This window comes from Rosa rugosa, chromosome 1 (genome assembly GCF_958449725.1).
Source record: "Rosa rugosa chromosome 1, drRosRugo1.1, whole genome shotgun sequence".
In the NCBI taxonomy this organism is placed as follows: domain Eukaryota; kingdom Viridiplantae; phylum Streptophyta; class Magnoliopsida; order Rosales; family Rosaceae; genus Rosa; species Rosa rugosa.
In genome coordinates, this window is record NC_084820.1 from 26,796,662 (window position 1) to 26,815,124 (window position 18,463).

Sequence of the window (18,463 nt, forward strand, 5' to 3'; positions counted from 1 at the left end):
TAATTTAGTTTTGTAAATTTATGTATTTGAACATTGGTGAAGATATATAAAATTGATGTTAAAAAGTAATTTGATGGAACTTTTCCTTTGTATCACTTTCTTCCCTAAAATAAAAATTTTAAAAAATTCTAGCATGCAAATTTTGTATGCTAGATTTTTTTTTTAATTAATAATTCACATTTTGCGACGGCAATTTGCCGTCGCAAATATCAATGGCGACGCCACCAACGACATCGGCAAAATTGCCGTCGCCTAGCCGTCGCCATTGGTCTTTTGCGACGGCAAATTGGCTTTCCGCGACGGCGTTGCGCCGTGGCAATTTGAATTCTTTTTTGTAGTGGATCTATAAATTTGGTTCCTTATTGTAGATTTCACGTTCATGTCCTTGGTAAGGCTTACCTTACTTTCTTTTGAGAGTGGTTTTGGCCTAATTCTTCCATCTCTCTCTTTTTTTTTCTTTTTTTTTTGTACTTTATTGTCTAATGAAAGATGGGTGGTGGGCTTTCGGATGTAGTGGTACCTTTCGCAGTTGTGTGGGTGTTTAAGGGTGTGGATCCTCTCCTGATCTTTTATTTGCCTAATCTACCTAAGCTTTGAAGAAGATCAAGACACGTGTCGATATTGAATCTAATGGCCTACAACTAGTTCATGCCTTGTTTTTTTCCTTTCATTCCCCATATGTCTCTTGTCTTTCTCTCTCCTTCGTAGTGATGACTCTTTCAATTCATCTTCATGGAAAACCATCAGTGGTTAACCCAAGAAAAGCAAGAATAGATCCAAAATTCGAGAGATGAAGAACAAGCCCAGTAAAAAGGATATAATCAACCAAAATAATTGAAAGAGCTCGAATCTTGGATTGGAAATCGCCCAAAACCCATCCAAGAAGCAGCGCATCATGCATCAGCGTGAGCCATGGAGACTGATACCATCAAACCCAGAAGAAACACAATTAATTGTATACCAGTTCATTCAACACCCTTTACAACACTCTCAAGTGGGTTTCGATGATGTTTTAGAGAAGTGGCAATGGTGATTGTGCTCATTTTTGAGATTCCATTTTGAAAGTTATTGATTTCGTTGATATTGCATTCAGATTCATAGATGAACCCAAGTCCTCTACTTAAGAACAGGGTGAGTGATAGAATATATGCCTGAGATTTTGGGTACGGAGGAAATGAAGTGCAGAGAGGAGAAATAAGGTTGGAAAAAGACAAAATAATACTTACAAATAAGAGACAAAAATCATGTGAGTTTGTTGTAGAGTTGTAGACCAATGGATCTCATAATAGTCATGTGGCATTACCTCATTAAAAGCTTAAGTAGCTTAGGTAGATTGTTGGGTTAGGAGAGGATCTGGATCCAGTGTTTAATTGTCACATATCTCAGACTATGGTAGAGTAGCTACCACCTCATCCTCATTATTTGAAAAAAAAAAATAGAGTATAAAAAAGCCCCCGCCGCAACCACCTGGTGTGATAAGGATGGTCAAGCTGCCTAGTATGGAACCCCCATGTCTAAACTCCCACCAGTTTGTGGCCAGTAAGTTTGAGGGGCTTTCATGTTCGTGCGCCTGCAGTGGGAGATCAGTATGGCTTTGCTGAGATACTCTTATGGACCTCAGTCCGAATACTGACTGAATGGATGTGTTATTAACTCGCTAACGTAACCGAGATGGCTTGCTACCTCACTCCTGATATAAAAATAATAATAATAATAATAATAATAAAATAAAAAAACCGCCACGATAATATATGGATTATACGTTTCAACTAGCTATATTAGATCAAGATATAATAAATGTCAAGCCCTTTAAGCTACAACTTCAAAGTTATTGGATTAATTAAGATTGTTGATTATGACTCTAATGAACTACGCAAGTTGAATACGTAGAACAAGTCACTCTGGAGATCGAGAGTTTAAATATCCTAAAATATGATTAAAACAAAACAAACTACTGCTTCATTTAAAAGTTTGGACATCCATGTAGAAACCAATTAAGAACTAAACATAAAAATATCATACTATATATTACCAAGATTGGGACGAACGAAAAGGAACGCATTGTACATCCACCCTTGTGCGCCTCCTTCATCCTTTCTTTTCATCGGTCGGTCCTGAACGAGTGACCGGGAAGCAGCGAACCCTTAGAATTCGACTCCTACTGGGAGCTAATGAGGGTTTAGGGTTTGAAGCAAGGGACTAGAAAAAATGGGGAATTCAAACTAAATGGAAGCATAAGAGTAATAGATAGATCAAGCGCAAGCCATGATACGAATTAAACTAATAATATATACTTACACTGTCCAATACTACTCTAACAACTAAGATGCTGATTCTCAAAAAAAAAAAAAAAAAAAAAAAACTATGATGCTGGAAATTCTTAATGTTTTTCATTATAACTATTGATACCGGCTATGTGCTTAGTAGAAACACCAAAAACACCGCAAGTACTCTGCCATTAAACCAGGCGGGTCCGACCTTACCAACTTTGGTAAGCCCACATTGTAAAGGGAAAGAAGGCATGCAAGTCCTAACCCACACTATATATGCATGCATTTTGAAATACCCCGAAAAATCCAAATTAATTTCCGTGGATTTTTAGAAATGATTTCACGATAGTGGGAGCGAGTACGAGGCTTGGAGAAGTTATGGAATTAGTTCGAACGATTAATTTTCGAAAACGAACGTTATTTAGGAGGTCTCAAAAAGTGACTTTTTATACATTGGGAATTTGGGAAAACTTCATTCATGAAAGTTGTAGAGCGCGTCGATACGAGTTCGTGGACATATGGAATGCGAAAATCGGAGTTCGTATGAGAAAGTTATAAGCGATTGAAAATCGGGAAAATTCTATAAATACAAAAAAAAGTTCCGGAAATTGCATTGGAGGACAGAAATTTCAGAAACCTATATTTTCTCCCCAATTCTCTCCCGAGCCCAGATTTGTTCCTCTCTCTTCCACCGGCCATATCTCCCTCCACAGACCTCCGATCGACTTGATTCCAAAAGTATTTTCATTCGCCTTGAAGTCAGTTAAAACTTCCTAGAAGACATCAAAGTGAGAAAAGAACCATGGAAGGTGCTTGGAGGCCGAGAAGCTGCACAGCTCGAGCTGGAATTCGCCCGATGCTGCTCTTCCTTCACCGGCCGATATCTCTCTCATCCAACCTCGAATCGAGTTGATTCCAAAAGGGTTTTTTCTGGGCCTGAGCTATATTACAACTTTGTAGAAGACATCGAGGGGAAATAACCAACGTGGTAGCCGCTACAAGTCGAAGAACACGGTGCAGTCGAGCTGGAAATCACCTCCTTTCCCCACCGTCGTTCTCCCTCCTCCGGCCACCTTTTGCCGTGATTCTTGAGAGGATTCTGCACTTCTGAGGATGTAGATCATTTCCCCTAAGGTGGATTGCATCGATTTCATCTGTGGAGATCGAATTGGAACGAATTCAAAACTAGGGTTCTTCGGGTTTCAAACCTTATAAGGTAAAATTCTACTTTTTGGCTTATAATCTGACTTTGGTGTAGTTATGAAAGTTTCAATTCGAGTTAAGATGAAGAACTTTCGTGTTGGGAGTTTTGTCTAATTTTGACTTTGGATGGGTGGCGGTGCCGCCACTGTGATGGTGGTTTCCGGCGACCTCCGGCCACCCCAAGGACAGTTTCTGTCCATTTTTGTGTTCTACGTGTCGATACGATCGTTTGCATATATAATTCATAATTTTTGGATATCGTATGATTAAGTTATGAATTTTTAAGTTTCGATCGATTTCGATCGTTCGATTTGTGATCTGTGAAGATCAGACCGTCCGATGGACTTGTAGTTTTGTTATGTTGATCTTATGACTGTCCCAGTGGCTTTGTGTGGTCATGGGCGAAGATCCGACCGTTGGATCTTCGTATAATTGTGAAATAGTGATTCGGAAGGCGATTCGTGAGAATCTAACCGTCGGATTTTCGTATAATTTTGAGGAGATGTTTGTTAGAGTGATTCAAGAAGATCTGACCGTTGGATCTTCGTGATAATTTTGGAGGATGATCCTAAGGGCGATCCGTGAGGATCCGACCGTTGGATCATCATATAAATTCGATCTGGCCGTTGGATCATCATTAAATTAGAATCCGACCGTTGGATTTCCGTATATGTGTGGTTTATGAATGATTGCTAAGTTAAGATCGTATCTGACTAGGTGATTGACGGTTTGAGTTAGTGGACGATTGTGGATCGTATTTTGAGCGGAATTGAAGACGCAGCGGGATTATCGAGGTGAGTAAACCTCACGTGGTTCATATTACGAACCGAGTACTTTTAATTAATTTATTTTTTGTCGTCATTGTGTGAACTATAGTTGGTATTAATGGGCATTCCTGTGTGAATGTCTATCTATATATATATTATTTATGTGAAATAATATGTATTGTTGAAATTGTGAGATATTATGTACTGTTATGGTTGTGTTGAGTTTATTGTTGAAAAACAACAATATTGTGAGAGGTATTAAATTTATTGTTGAGAAACAATAAATTGTTGATTTGTTGAGATATATTGATCTGTGGAGATCAATAGGTCACGGGGGTGACCATGGCATCTATTAGTGAATCACGCCCTTGTACCGGGTAGGTGGAAACTAATAGCATTAAATCGTGAACCACGCCCTCGCGCCGGGTAGGTGGAAACGATCAGTTAGAGCTCTAGTCTGTCTGCCAAATGTTGAGTGACCTTATGAGGGTAACGGGGAGTGACTCATAAGTGTATAATATTTATATATATATATATATATATATATTTATATATATATGAGAGTGAGAAAGTGAAGTGGTTTTGTGGTGATCATTGTAATTGTGATGTTTCTACATTTCTATACTTGAGTTAAAGGAAATGTATTTTATTAAATCAACAGTTCTTCTTGTTTACTCATACTGGCTGTAAAAAGCTTACCGGGTTTTGTGTTGTTGCAACTCCCGGTACACTATTCAAATTGTGTAGCGGGTAATCCTACAGGACAGGAGAACCAGGACGGTGATCGTGCGGTTAGAGCAATTGTTAGAGTTTTACAGCAATTGTACGTTGTGAGGTGTGTTATGCTCATTTGAGCTTTACAATATTGCTTGTGAGAGTGAATTGTAATAATGAACTCGAAGTTTCGAGATTTGGATTTTGTAATTGTAATTATTCATGTTTCGGATTTGAATTTATTATTCAAAATTCGGGGCGTGACACATTTCCTCTCATTTATGATAAGCTACTACTCTCTCTACTCCTATCTTATCAATACTCTTACAAACATCTGACTTAGGTATCGGAGAATTGTAGGTCGGCAACCCCGCTCTACTCTCTGATCTATATTTTTGGTTAACAGGTGACGGAGCTTTAGGGATTGTAAGCTTTCCCAGTAATTCTCGGTATCCCCTCGGGAACCACACAAAAACAAAAACAATAATTAATTGGTCGTTCCTTAAGTCGAACTCAAAACCTTATAGATTAGAGATCTATATCCCAGAATTAATAGTTGTGTGTGAAAGTTCTAATGTTCATTTTACATCTTTTTTATCATTAAATTTTTATATTTGGAAAATTAACAATATTTATTGAGGACTATTAGACACGCAAGCGAACGTGAATATAGAAACAAGTTTATGGCAGTATCTCTAGCTAAAAATGACATATCTCCTGATTAAGTTCCTAATTAATACAAACTTAACTCACTTTTATACGCCATGCATAATAATGTATATATCTGTCAATTTAATTCATTCTTTTAGGGTTTAAAGAAGAAGGGGAAAAGCATGGGGATGATGATCAGTCGACATTAATATTCTCAGCAGTACGTCGATATCGATCACTATATGAAGTTACATATGTAGCTCTGATTGGCAAAACAGGTCATGTTTGGTGTGTGTTCATATAAATTAAGGACAAGCAAAAGCAATTACGGGGACACAAAATGGACCAAACATGAACCATCTGCTTCCCACGTGATTTTCTTACATAACAATGTTCATCTTCCTTATCTGAAAACGATATTAGTCCCACCTATGTTGGGGTTTCTCCCTTCATAATTTAATGCACGGTTTCTTCCATGATTAATCCACTTTTTAATTACCTAATTACTTGCCTGCATCTGTAATTAGGCGCTAGCTAGTTCATTGTGAATACGATCGAATTAGGGTTTCAATTCCCTTTTTTATTAGACTGGTGAATCTTTTTTTTTTTTTTTTTCACGAGTTTAGTCCTTTGAGTTATGAGTCTTTTCTTCTTTTTCTTTTTTAGTGTTCGATCTCATGCATCTTAGAGATTTTAGGCTAGGGTTCGGATTGTAAACTTGTATTAGTAGCTAAGTTTTGATTAGTTCCTTGACTAGAAGGACCTAATAACCACAAAAAACACAAGACTCAGAAATTGAATCCGAAAGGCAAATGGACTAGAATAAATTAACTAGGATATGTAATGCTCTTTTTATCTATCACTGCATGAATAATGTTTGGTTTTGTTTCTGTAAACGACCGGGTATACGGATAATTTGGAATCCTTCACTGGATGCCTGAATATCTGCCACTTGATCGATCATATATATTTGGAAGTTAGTTATTTATTAGTGGGGAATATGGTCTGCTATGAGGGAGGTCAAAAATGGTTTACAGGAACATCTTAGTGTTTGTCCCCATTACTTGACTAAAACTGGTGTGTAAGGGGGGTCTATGCAAATTCTGTCTTCATCCAGAAATTTCATCCATTATTTAGAATGATATGGAGATGAAGGAACAACATTCTCGATTTCGCGTTAAACATAAATGTCTTATTATTAGATAGTTGCAACATTTAGTCATATTATTTCAATTATGAGTCTGCTAGTCTTTGTGCTTGAATCCAAACTAGGCTTCGGTCGATCAATTGCATCTGGTACTTGTGTTTTAGTCTGAAAATTTACACTCAAACGTTGAGTTTTCAATTTCTCAGTTTAGTCCTCCAGTGCTTAATTCTTTCGTTAACACTTCAATATATGAGGAGGAGGGATTAGGGTTTAGGGTTTATGTATATGGCTTAATTAATTGTCAGATGCAAAGACCCATGCATCTCTATGAAAAGTAATCAATTCAAGTTCAAATAAGCCAAGTTTTTCTTACATCAAATCCAAACAAGAAACTCCTTCTGCCAACATTTTGTGGCTAAAAACAATCCCAGCTACTTAATGTGCCTCTGAAACCCAACAGCCCACATTGCTATGCTCCATCTTGAGAAGCAAGGTAAGGCGGGGTCATAAACTCTTCTCTGGTCATTAGGCTGTAAATCGCTAGCTACCATATGTAAACCCTACAAATCTAGCTTGGTTTGCTTTAAGCTGTTCCCTAGTGTCTGTTTCCCAGAACAAAAGCATCTAATTAGCAAAACAAGAGAATCAAGCAAAGCTGCTACCAGCTGGAATAGCTGCATAGATTTCAAACAATGAGCTCAATTCACATGTAGCTAGTACTTTATGTTTGGATAGATGATTGGAACAAACAGAAAAGAGCTAGCTAGTCATTAATTGATGAAATGTTTGAACTTTTACCTCGTGAGATATATTTAATTTTACCCACATGCATCAATTCCTTTTGTTTACACGTTACTACAACTATTACGTACATGTTTCAAAGTTAATATAATGATATGTAAGAATCATAGCAACAACACATTGTTGATTAGTTCATTATTTATATGTGGGAAAATCAGAGGAGAAAATGATCTTCATGAAATGTTTGTCGGGGGAAAAAAAGGAGTCTTTGCTCATGCTTATCATCTGTCGCTCTTACGTACTCTTAAATTCTTATATTTCCTTCTCTTTAATTATGTAGAATGAAATAGTATGCTTCTACGCAGAAAAATTCATTATTCGATATATTGGAATATTGGATGCACATGTAGCAACGAGTAATGGTGTGTGTGTGTGTGTAATAATTTTTTTTTTTTTTTTGAAATATCCAATAAATTATTGTTTGACTGACGCAATTTGGCCAGGTTTGACTATTTAAGGAACAAAATTGCTGGAGTGGAGAATTTTAGGGTTTAGTTCTTGGGTTTGGAACACTAAATTAACCTTAACCCCTAGCTATCTAGTAAACGAAGGATGAATGATATATGAAAAAATAAAACATGTGACGACGCATATGTCTAGCAAAAACTTGTGGGTACACCACGCAGTTGACATTACCACGTGGTAAAATCGATCCTACATACAAAATTATTCAAAAAAAAAAGAAAAAGGAAGCATTAATATGGTCTAGGGCATCATCCCTTCTTTGGCACTGTGCCAACCTCTGTGATTTACTTAAGTAGTTTACCATATTCACACTCATGAGAGGAGTGTTATATGTATACAAGTAGGCTAAGGAGCGTCTTGTCCAAGCCAAGATATCATTTCAAGGGCAGACAGCAGGAGACATTGATGGTGACTCAACACGACCTCATTTCTCACAAGAGAATTGCAATAATATTACGTCGCTGTCCATTGCCAGCAAAACACTGTTCATATATCTCTATATAAGGAAGACACTCCATATATATTCATTTCACAACTGAGAGACCTGATAAGCTGTCCAGGAATTAAAAAGATCAGCACGTACTTGAATACATATTAAGAGATGGCAGCTGTGATACGAAACAAGCACCTTGTTCTTGTGGCTTTCATCTTTCTTTGGTTCATCACTATGACAACTACTGAAGGTAAATTCCTGGTCTGTGATCTGTCAATTAATGAACTCTCTCTGATAGCACTAAAACAAACCCAGCTAACCCTAATTATGAACCTCTTGGCTTTGTAATTTGCTGCAGCACGAAGTTTGGGAGTGGCGCCAAGTAATTATAGATCTGATGAGAAGATCCATGATGACAACTTGAAACATGGGATCAAAGAAGATGATGGAGTAGTGCCAGATGAGAGTAATGATTTACTGGCTATGGATTACACTCCAGCAAGTAAAAAGCCTCCAATCCACAATTAAATATACATAGAGCAACCTTTGTTGTCTAAGTACTATATTTAATTAGATTGAAAGAGTGAAAGAATGTTTAGTTTAGTCTCGATCTATGCTCCCTATTTCATTAGGAATGGAAAAAAGTTATGAAAATATACATGCTTAAAGAAAACATACAAAGCCACAGATAATTAAACACTTATGTGGTATTGTGCTCTATACAAAGGGGTCTTTTGTATATAGAAAGGATTCTGCTTCCTTACGGAAATTCTCATGGATGAAATTACCAGATAGCGGATTAATCTATATGTTTTGTTTATATCCAATTACTTAGACATGCATATCTTTTGCATCAGAGCAAGATATATGATTAATTTTGACATATATATTGAGCATATAATCTACATATTGAAAATTTTGGCCTTAGTAGTTGGTTGTAAGATGAGATCCATCAACCATTGAAAATTTCGATAATCTACATAGCTAGCTTGTTATTATATGAGATTACTGGTAGGCGTTGGCGGAGAAACCCCAGTCATAATAACCAAATCAGGTGCCTGCATACAGAGTACACTAAGATTGTACATATTCCTGTTTCTTAGACAAGCGATCGATATGAACATTTTTCTGAGACTAGCTCATATATAGCATACATTTCATAACTTTAAACTATAGTGGAGCTGATGAATGAATCACTGCTAGATTCTTTCATGATCGAGCCACTGGTTTCGTTACTCTTGATCGTAGCTACTTATAATACCCTTGCTTAATTAAGCGTATTTCACGAAGAGGATAGCTGCTAATAAGGGTTAGATTGTTTTTGAATATGAACCGGTGAAGATACCAGAATAAAATCCATAAATTTTACATTCATTTTGAACATATACTATATGCATAGCTGGTTACGAGGAGATCAATGATCAGAATGCCATGTTAGACATATTCATATATAAGTTTCAACTCTCAGAGAAGTTCTGAATAGGTCAATGAGCCACTCGAGAGGTGGTATGGAGCACTGAGGGGTTTAAAGCAAGGTTGAAGAGTTAGTCTGATGTGCATGTCACTTTGACAATTCAACGAAGCTGAGATGAGAGAGAGCTAAAAAGTCAAATGAAGTCTACGTCGGCCCTACCCAATTTTTGGAAGCAGCTAGATGATTTAATAATTTGGATTTGAATCAGATTTTGGATCAATTCCACTATGTTAATATCGTTTGATAAAAAGACGAAACAAAATAATAGCGTGATAAAAAAAAAGAAATAAAATAATATGTAACTTGATCTCCACTCTATTAAACCTTCTATCAACGAATGGGTGGTCGAGAGACTAATGTTTTATTTATTTAAACTGATGAAAAGTCATCAACGACAAAAGCGCTCTATCAATTTAGTTTTTAACCTTTCACAAACGATCAAAGTTTTCTACAATTTTCCGTGAAGCAAACAGGTTAGCGCACCTTGCTAGTTTTAATTATATTTCTGATGTATGGTTAGATGAGACTCTTGTTATTATTCGGGATGTTATCTATGAGGATGTTTGTAATATTTCACAAACCCCTTTCAAAAAAAAAAAAAAAAATTTCTACAATTTTTATTTTTCAGACATCAATCCTATATATTTGGCAGAGTGGAGATCCAAATTCGAATAATTTGACAATCAATTCTCTTTTCTCTTATTCATCACCTTAAATAAAAAAAAATTGTAAAACACATTTTCACAATTTGCCGATGCAACTGTCGTCACCTTTAATAAAAACCTGGTAGAGCTCATGTTCGCGGACGACATTCGGGTATTAAAAAGAATTCTGAAAGCACAAACCAAGCCTTCTAATATTGTTTTAAAAAAATAAAATAAATAAATAAATAAAGACGTGCTATTTTGGTGGCACTTCGTTTGTTGAGATGAAGGTCTTAGATTCGAACTTCTAACAAAGCAACTGAATCTAAACTTTAAAAGGCTAATGAGTTAAAATCAAAGGAAAAGTAAGATACATTACTGAAAGCAACTGCAACAAATTTTGCAGGTTACTATCAGCAGATGATACAAGAATGAGGCTTCAACAAACTCACAAATAGCATACAATTCAGTTGAAGATTGTTAAAAATTCTGCGTTTTTCCTTTCGTTGGTTGGCTAAGAACTCACGTACTCAACTGTTGAGGTATAATTAAGACAAGTACTTCCCTTGTCACAATTTCAAAATTGAGGTTTCTGTAGTCAAATAACTAGCCTCACTACTTGGACATTTGTAGCCCTCTCAAGTTGCTGAAGTCTCAGCATTGCCCTTGCTATCTTAAAGTGCTTTTTCCTAAAGTCACATTTGAGGCATCAGCTTTGAGCGTTCTGGAGTAAAATGCAGTTTCCGTTACTGGGAATAACATGATTTTTTAGATACACTAGCCTTGATACCTTTCATAGAAAAGCAAGCTAGCTTCTGCAGCAAGAACATGTTCCTTTGAAACACTGCACACCTCTGAATCTGAAATAGAAAACCAGCGGGCACTAGAGGGGTCAAATTGATCATCAGGTTCTTCCATACATGAATCAGCTCCCACACTTCTATAAACAGTGTAATGCCCACTTCCAGCTCTTCCGAAGTGCTCCACAACAGCAACAAGACGGTACAAACAAGCATCTGAAGGAACCAATTCGCAAGTCCTATTCTGCTGCACCAGGTACAAACACATTAATACCCAACTTAGGAGTTCAATATTCATCAAACACAACAAGATATTATTGAGGATAATACTTGGCTAACCAGGTATGGTTAACCAAGGCTGACCAAATCCAATAATAAGATGACACGTGGAAGAAGTGGGAACTGAGCCAAAGCAATGAAGAGCATAAGATAACTCCACAGCCCCGTGGCTGACCTTCAACACGGCGACTCTGAACGGCACGGCGGTCTGGAGAACGGAGGCGCCGCTGGTGACGAGGTTCTCGATGATGAGGCAGACCTGGGCGGGCTTGAAGTAGTTCAATGGCCTTGGCGGTGCCGTTGTCCTTGACCTCCTTGCGGCACATGAGCATGGGGATGTCATGGGAGGTGCTGATGCAGGTAGCGATGGGGAGGGCAGTGTAGGGGACACTGCAGGTGAGGTCGTAGCGAGTGGAGGAGGGTACACCGGCGGTTACAGTTTGAGAAATTTGGCGGAGGGAGGGATTGGAGACGATGAGGTGGAGGGGTTATCATCTCCTGCTCTTCATTGCTTTGACTCAGTTCCCATTTCGTACACAGTCACTTTCTTAGTGGATTTGGTTAGCCTTGGTTAGCCAAGTATTACACTTATTGAGAAACATATTTGAGAATGTAAAACCAAATAGGAGATTTTACCTGGTTTGTGCCTGTAGGCATGGTTTTTGGAAAGCCTCCAGTTGGGGGAAAGTTGAATTCTCCTGCTGAATCTTGTGCATTTGCAGTGAACTGAGATACATCTGAAGCTAATTCTTCTTGGTAGGTGCTTCCTCTTGCTAGTCCCCGGACAATATTTAACTTTCTTGGATCATACTCTAAATTGAAATGATTGGGCCGAGGGTTTTCTCTTTGTAGCTGGACTCGCCCTGTTTTCCGGTTTTTCTCCCAATGCTTTATTCCCACCCCACTTGTCATGAAACTTAAAAGGTCCAAAACCAATGGAAAATAAATATGGCCCTACAATCATCATTCAGTACAATAAGGGATATATGTGCATATCAAATAACACGTGCAAGACAATTGTAAAACAGAGGAAGAAAAAGGCACATTGGCATACATATGTCCTCAACTGGGAAAAGAAATTGGTAACATATGTTGAGTTGTTTCAAAATTCCATTTTAAACCCTCAGTTATCCTTCAAATACGACAAGAAAATCATGAACCAGACCTAATCAAAAGCAAGAAACCTTACATACCTGAAGTTTTACAAGTTCCCCAAATACATTGATTGAAACACGTTTTAGGTGAATGCACAAAATCTGCAAGTACACAATCAGAACAATGGATGTTCTTAGAGATTGAAGTGCATAACTCAAGACTTATGAGGCAAATGAAGCTGTGAGGATACCCTACATTATTGATGATTAGAAAACTACAGCTAAGTTCCCGAGTTACAGAAGGTTACCCACTCATTCACAGGTTATATAACCAACCAGGCAACCACACTGGCAAGGCTTAGTTTTACCAATACAATCAATCCACCAAAGGCATTGTATGTTTTGTATGATTTTTGAAGCGTGAGTGACATGGAAACAAAATATTCAGCAGAGCTATAAACATAAATGCCACAGGATATAGGACAACTTGATAACTGTAAATGAACATTCCAGCTTTTCTCCTCTATTGGGTCACCAAGTAAAATGAGAATTCCTTCTTGTTTTTCTGGTTCATTTTATGAGTAATTTCCCTCAAAGCAAACATAATTACAAAAAATTTCAAAATCCCACTGACCATAATTAGTTAATTAAATTGGTATGTATTGTGTATTATTGCTGTATGGCAATATCTGCACCCCTCGTTCCAACAGAAAATTCCTCCTATTTATTTTCTATTAATGGTCATACTTAATCTAGCTCCAAAAGAATTTTAGAGACCTATAGCATACCACATTCCATTATTCGTTCGAAGATAATGGCAAAGCAGCTGAGGTATATATGTTATTATGTACTCTCATATACTCACTTTTTTGTGCACAACCCCGCTTTGACTTAATAGATCTAATAAAACTATGTCTCCAAGATGTCTCCCAATATCATACCTAACCTCCATTTATTTATTTGGCTACAACTGTTCGGTCTAGTTTACACCTGAAAGGTACCTGAATGTTATGAAAAGAGGTATAGCATCAGTAGACACACCTTTGGGCAGCGAGCAATACTTATTTGCTTTAGAGTGCGTGAAAATCTATTCGACCATGGTAGTGATTCTAGATGAAAAAGTCTTTGACAGTCACAGGAATCTTGCTCAGTGCAACTCTCAATCTTTTCAATTGCTGCCTGCAAATCAAACAGCAGCAACAAGTATAATATTTAAAGCACTTAATAGCCAATATAAAGGTACAAGAACCTCAAGAGCTGGACACAGGCTAGCATAACAGAGAAATTCAGTCAAAGAGCAAAACTTGATAAACTAAAAATCCCTGCAAGCATCAGCCGTGTTCCCCTGGTCAGCAGCTGACCATGGGGAATATGGTCACTCACCGTCCGATTGAAATCGGACGGTTGACAGCTCTCATCTCAGATTTCATCACTTAGCTGTCAACCGTCCGATTTCAATCGGACGGTGAGTGCCCATATTCCGCATGGTCAGCTGCTGACCATATTCCCCATTTAGAGTAGACTATCAGAAGTCCAAAACAGGGAGGACATTCCCCGGAGGACCAGCTGCATTTCTTTTGTTTGTTCAGGTCTGGCATGCTTCCCTTTTTTTCTTTTTTTCCTTTTTTTGAATTTTTGTGGAAAAAATTGTTGATCTGTTTAAGGTTTAGGGTTTAGCACAGCTTGTTATGTTAGGGTTCAGGACTTCGGGTATAAACCTTGAAAATCTAAAGAAATAAGAGAAGACATTTAGAATTTATGATAAGGAAAAAAAAACAAAAAAGGACTGCAAACAAAATAAAAGAAATTTGCAAAAAGTGCATCCCCTCTTTGGACATGTGGGTAATACCTTTGGAGACCAATCCATTTATGGCACTAGACGAATAGTGAAAAAGTACTCTTAGTGTATTATGATGTAAGAGGTAGCATGTTTCATACTTAAACATACTTAGAAATACAATCGAGTCATCATAGAACAAGTCTGTTATTATTGTCTTGTCCAAATTCTAGATATGTGCTTGGATAGGTCATACGAGTAACAATAGTGTTCTATAAATTGTCTGCAGCAACCTCAAGCTTCAATATATTTTGTCATGTTGTCAGTTTCTAAACCATTCTATACAGTTTCCCTTCATTTCCCTTAGTTCAATGTAATAACAACTATTAAAATATAGATTTACCTCATTTCCTCCCATAGATAATAAATATTTGACTGCAGCAATATGCCAACAATGGGTGCAGTGGTAATTCTCAACTTGCTCAGCAGCAGTAAACTGCTTCAGGCAATCCTCTAAGGTACATCCAGCCATCTAATATTTTACAGAAATAAGGAAAGATAAGAAAATAAAGCGAAGGAAAAGAGGTGGCATCATTTTTGTAAAAGAAAATAATTATAAGAAAAAGTCAAGTGATAGGCTCAAACATACACAATATCAAAGAGAGTGAAGTCTTCAGTACACATACAATTGTAGCACCACCATCAAGCACTGGTAAAAGAGGCAAGCTGTGAAAAGATTCAAAATTCAATGATATCTGAAAAATAACAAGGATAAAATCAGGACAGGAGACCAGAACTGTGGCAAGTGAAAGTAGTATACTCTGAAGAATAATCTTATACATAAAAATTTCCCACCTAAAAGACCAGAAAACTTAAAAGGATGACAGACCACAAGATACAAAACTTCCAACAAAATAACAAGAAAAATTAGGCACATGGAATTGGCAGAAGTTCAAAGGAGCTGATTTTCTAAAATCAACAGCAACATGCCTATCAAATGCCAGAGTCCTACTGATTACACAACACCAAATGTACATATATACAAACATGAGGGCAATTGTAACTCATATAAGTGTTTCACAATAACAAGTTTCTTCTGAAAGTCATATGATCACCTGCGATGAACAACTTCGACAGGTTAGGATACTGCCAAGAATTCCATCAAATGGTCCAAAGAAGCGTTGCTGCCATCTTTCCTGCTCACTTTGGCTCTCCATTCTCTTTGGAGTAATAATCCTACCATTAGAGGCTAAGACTTCCACTATAGAACCTTGAGTTGGACAATAAAAATCTGAGAATTCTTCTCTTAAAGAGGACAGAAGGTGAAGAAATGCTTCTGCTGCATCCTACATGCACAGAATACTGTGTATTAGACATTCAGTACGTCATAGGATTTTTCAACTTGTTCTGTCATTCAGAAGGCAAAGTAGCACCTGCTCGCTTGTTAGATCAAAGTTCTCAATGTAATGTGTTATGGCAAGCATCACTCGCCGTGGACTCAATACAACTCTTCCTCCACCAACTGCGCATAGGTCTACAAAAACACTATAAATTAATTTCTGTTATACCATATTCCTAAAGGGCTCAAAACCCAAAAATCTATTATCTTCAAAATCTACCATGACATTTGCTATCAGTTTCTTTTAAAGCAAAACATTTGATGCTAACCTTCTAACAATGCAGCCAAAGATATTGTAAGCGGCACGCAATCTGCGGAATCCTCAACTGCTAAGAACTCAGACTCCTCTAAAACCTTTTGAAGAAAAGGTTGAAAGTCTGAACAACTAGCCAGAGCCTGAGAAATTACAAAGATTCAAACTTTCAGTAATAACAATCACTTCACCGAACCTAATACATATACTCACTCAACCCAGCTCAGAATCCATAACACAATCACTGTACAAAGCAAAAAACAAGAGAAACCAACATGCTCAAAGTTGGATGTACCTGTAAAATCACGTTCAGAAAACAATTGTTCCCAAGGTTTTGCAACCCAGGTACCAAATGCAACTTGGGATCACCATGTTCGTTCTTGGGTAGCCACTGTAAGCTGCTGAGTTTGCCCAATTTGGAGTCTTTGAGAGCCAAAACGAGACCAGCAATACCCAGAAGACCAGCTACAGATATGTGAAGTCTTGAAGAACGAGAAAGCGTCTTAAACCCATGTTGGAATTGGCGAGCCAATGACTTTAGAGTGACCTCTCTCTCGAACTTCATATCCAGAACCTTTGGAAGATGGAGGAGAGACTCTGCTGAGAAGAACGACCCGATGATCGCTAAACTCGAGAGCAATGGGTTTTGGCTAAATCTTGAAGAATGAGGAGGAGGGGGGTCTTGTTTATGGTTTTTGTTCCGTCCACCCAATAGAAAAAAGAAACGTGTTAAACGTAAGGGTATTTTCGAAAGTTTGGGATAATTACGAGGGGTATTAGAGACATAGAGTTTATATTAGAACATACGTTGTCTTTTTTGATTGGTTGGCCTGATGAATGCAGGTTTTTTTTTCTCTTTTATTTTGCGGTAAAAGAAAATTTTTATTAACCAAAGTACCAAACAATAAATTACAAACAACATAGCAAACTGAATTTGTGAGATTGTATGGTCGATCGATCTAGTTGGGATGAAGACATACTTTATCGTTGTAAGATGAAAATGAAATGGACTTTCGAGGCTCTAGGCTTTTAAGTTTTAATTAAGCTTTATTGGCTAAGCAAAGTTTTTATTTTATTATTATTATTTTTTTAGTAATAGCAATTTCATTTAATGCCAAAACTAGAACGACACATACAAATAAATTCTATATACTTGTACCCTAACTCAGTGGTCAAGCAGTTAAGGGAATACGGGTACCAGCTAATAGTACAATGATGCTCACTTATTTTAAAAGCCTATACAACTACAAATCTTAGCGTACACTAAGAAAACTACCTTGAATCTCCCTTTATCAATGCAAATTGTGGTACTCCAGGAGATTCATTAACTTGGTGTAAAAAGAAACCATAGCAGTGTAAACTAAAGCCCACTAAAAAGCAAGCATAAAGCTGGGCCTAAACCCATTATCTTCCCCAAACACATTAGGGAGTTATTGGAATTTAAGAACTAAACTTTAAAAAACCCTGAAGCCCAAAAGAAAGCCCTAGCCCTAGGTCCAACCCGTGGCCCAATCCAGTCATCTCTTCCTGTGCAGAGACGCCGTACGCACCAAAACGAGCCACCGCCACCACCACCCTACCGCGAGCAAGCCAGAGCCATGACGCCTGAAAGAACCGCTACCAGAAAGCATCGATGAAGCATGACCTACGATGCCTGAAGGAACCGCCACCAGAAAGCATTAGTGAAGCCCGAATAAGCCATCCCCGCCGCCGCCGCCGACTAGACATGATCTGAACACAGCTCACGCCATGAATCCCTTCGAGGTGATGCCCATGACCTCCATGCCTCAGAAAAGAAAGAAAAACCGAACTACGTCGCCACCACAGGCAAACCTTAAGGCCAGCAACAATAGGGTATTAACACAACCATTCCTGTCTGGAAAACGATACAACAACAGCGAAGCAGAAACCGCCAACGTTGTTGTTGACCGCCGCCGGATGAGGGGAAAGATCACGAGATTCCTCCTTGCCTCCTTGCTGTCGTCGGGATTCCTTCTTCTATTGAAATATCATTATGCTTCAGTAATTTGGCTAAGCAAAGGTTGGGAGTTCATATCTGCTCTGAATTCTTTAGTGGCGCAAAGTATTAATTAATGCCAAACCTAGTTCTCCTTTTTGTTTTCTCATCCTTGTTCCAAAGAACCAACTTCATTTTCTTCATTGCGCTAGTACAAGTAAAGCTCAAGAATTCCTCATGCCTTGATTATTACCATATGTATAAAAAAATTGTCTTGCTCTACTTGGATTTCAAATTCTGTACCATTGCCTCCATCCATTGCAGTCAACTTTAGT

The 18,463-nt window shown here is 37.8% G+C and overlaps 1 protein-coding gene across 3 annotated transcripts; it reads right to left on the reverse strand.

Moving 5' to 3' along the window:
- Window positions 1–10,889: 10,889 nt before the first annotated feature.
- Window positions 10,890–16,833, reverse strand: LOC133724464 (ubiquitin carboxyl-terminal hydrolase 27). Of its 3 annotated transcripts, none has more exons than XM_062151213.1 (10): window positions 16,467–16,833; window positions 16,188–16,314; window positions 15,953–16,053; window positions 15,635–15,865; window positions 15,206–15,274; window positions 14,923–15,051; window positions 13,784–13,921; window positions 12,842–12,904; window positions 12,285–12,602; window positions 10,890–11,613 (listed from the first exon to the last, which is right to left on the reverse strand). In XM_062151213.1, exons 1-10 carry the CDS (start codon window positions 16,734–16,736, stop codon window positions 11,347–11,349), a joined length of 1,713 nt encoding a protein of 570 aa, XP_062007197.1. In that variant the 5' UTR covers window positions 16,737–16,833; the 3' UTR covers window positions 10,890–11,346. The 3 variants fall into 3 exon arrangements, with proteins under 3 accessions (XP_062007197.1, XP_062007196.1, XP_062007198.1); XM_062151212.1 differs by having other exon boundaries at window positions 10,890–11,616; XM_062151214.1 differs by lacking the exon at window positions 15,206–15,274 and having other exon boundaries at window positions 10,890–11,616.
- Window positions 16,834–18,463: the final 1,630 nt, after the last annotated feature.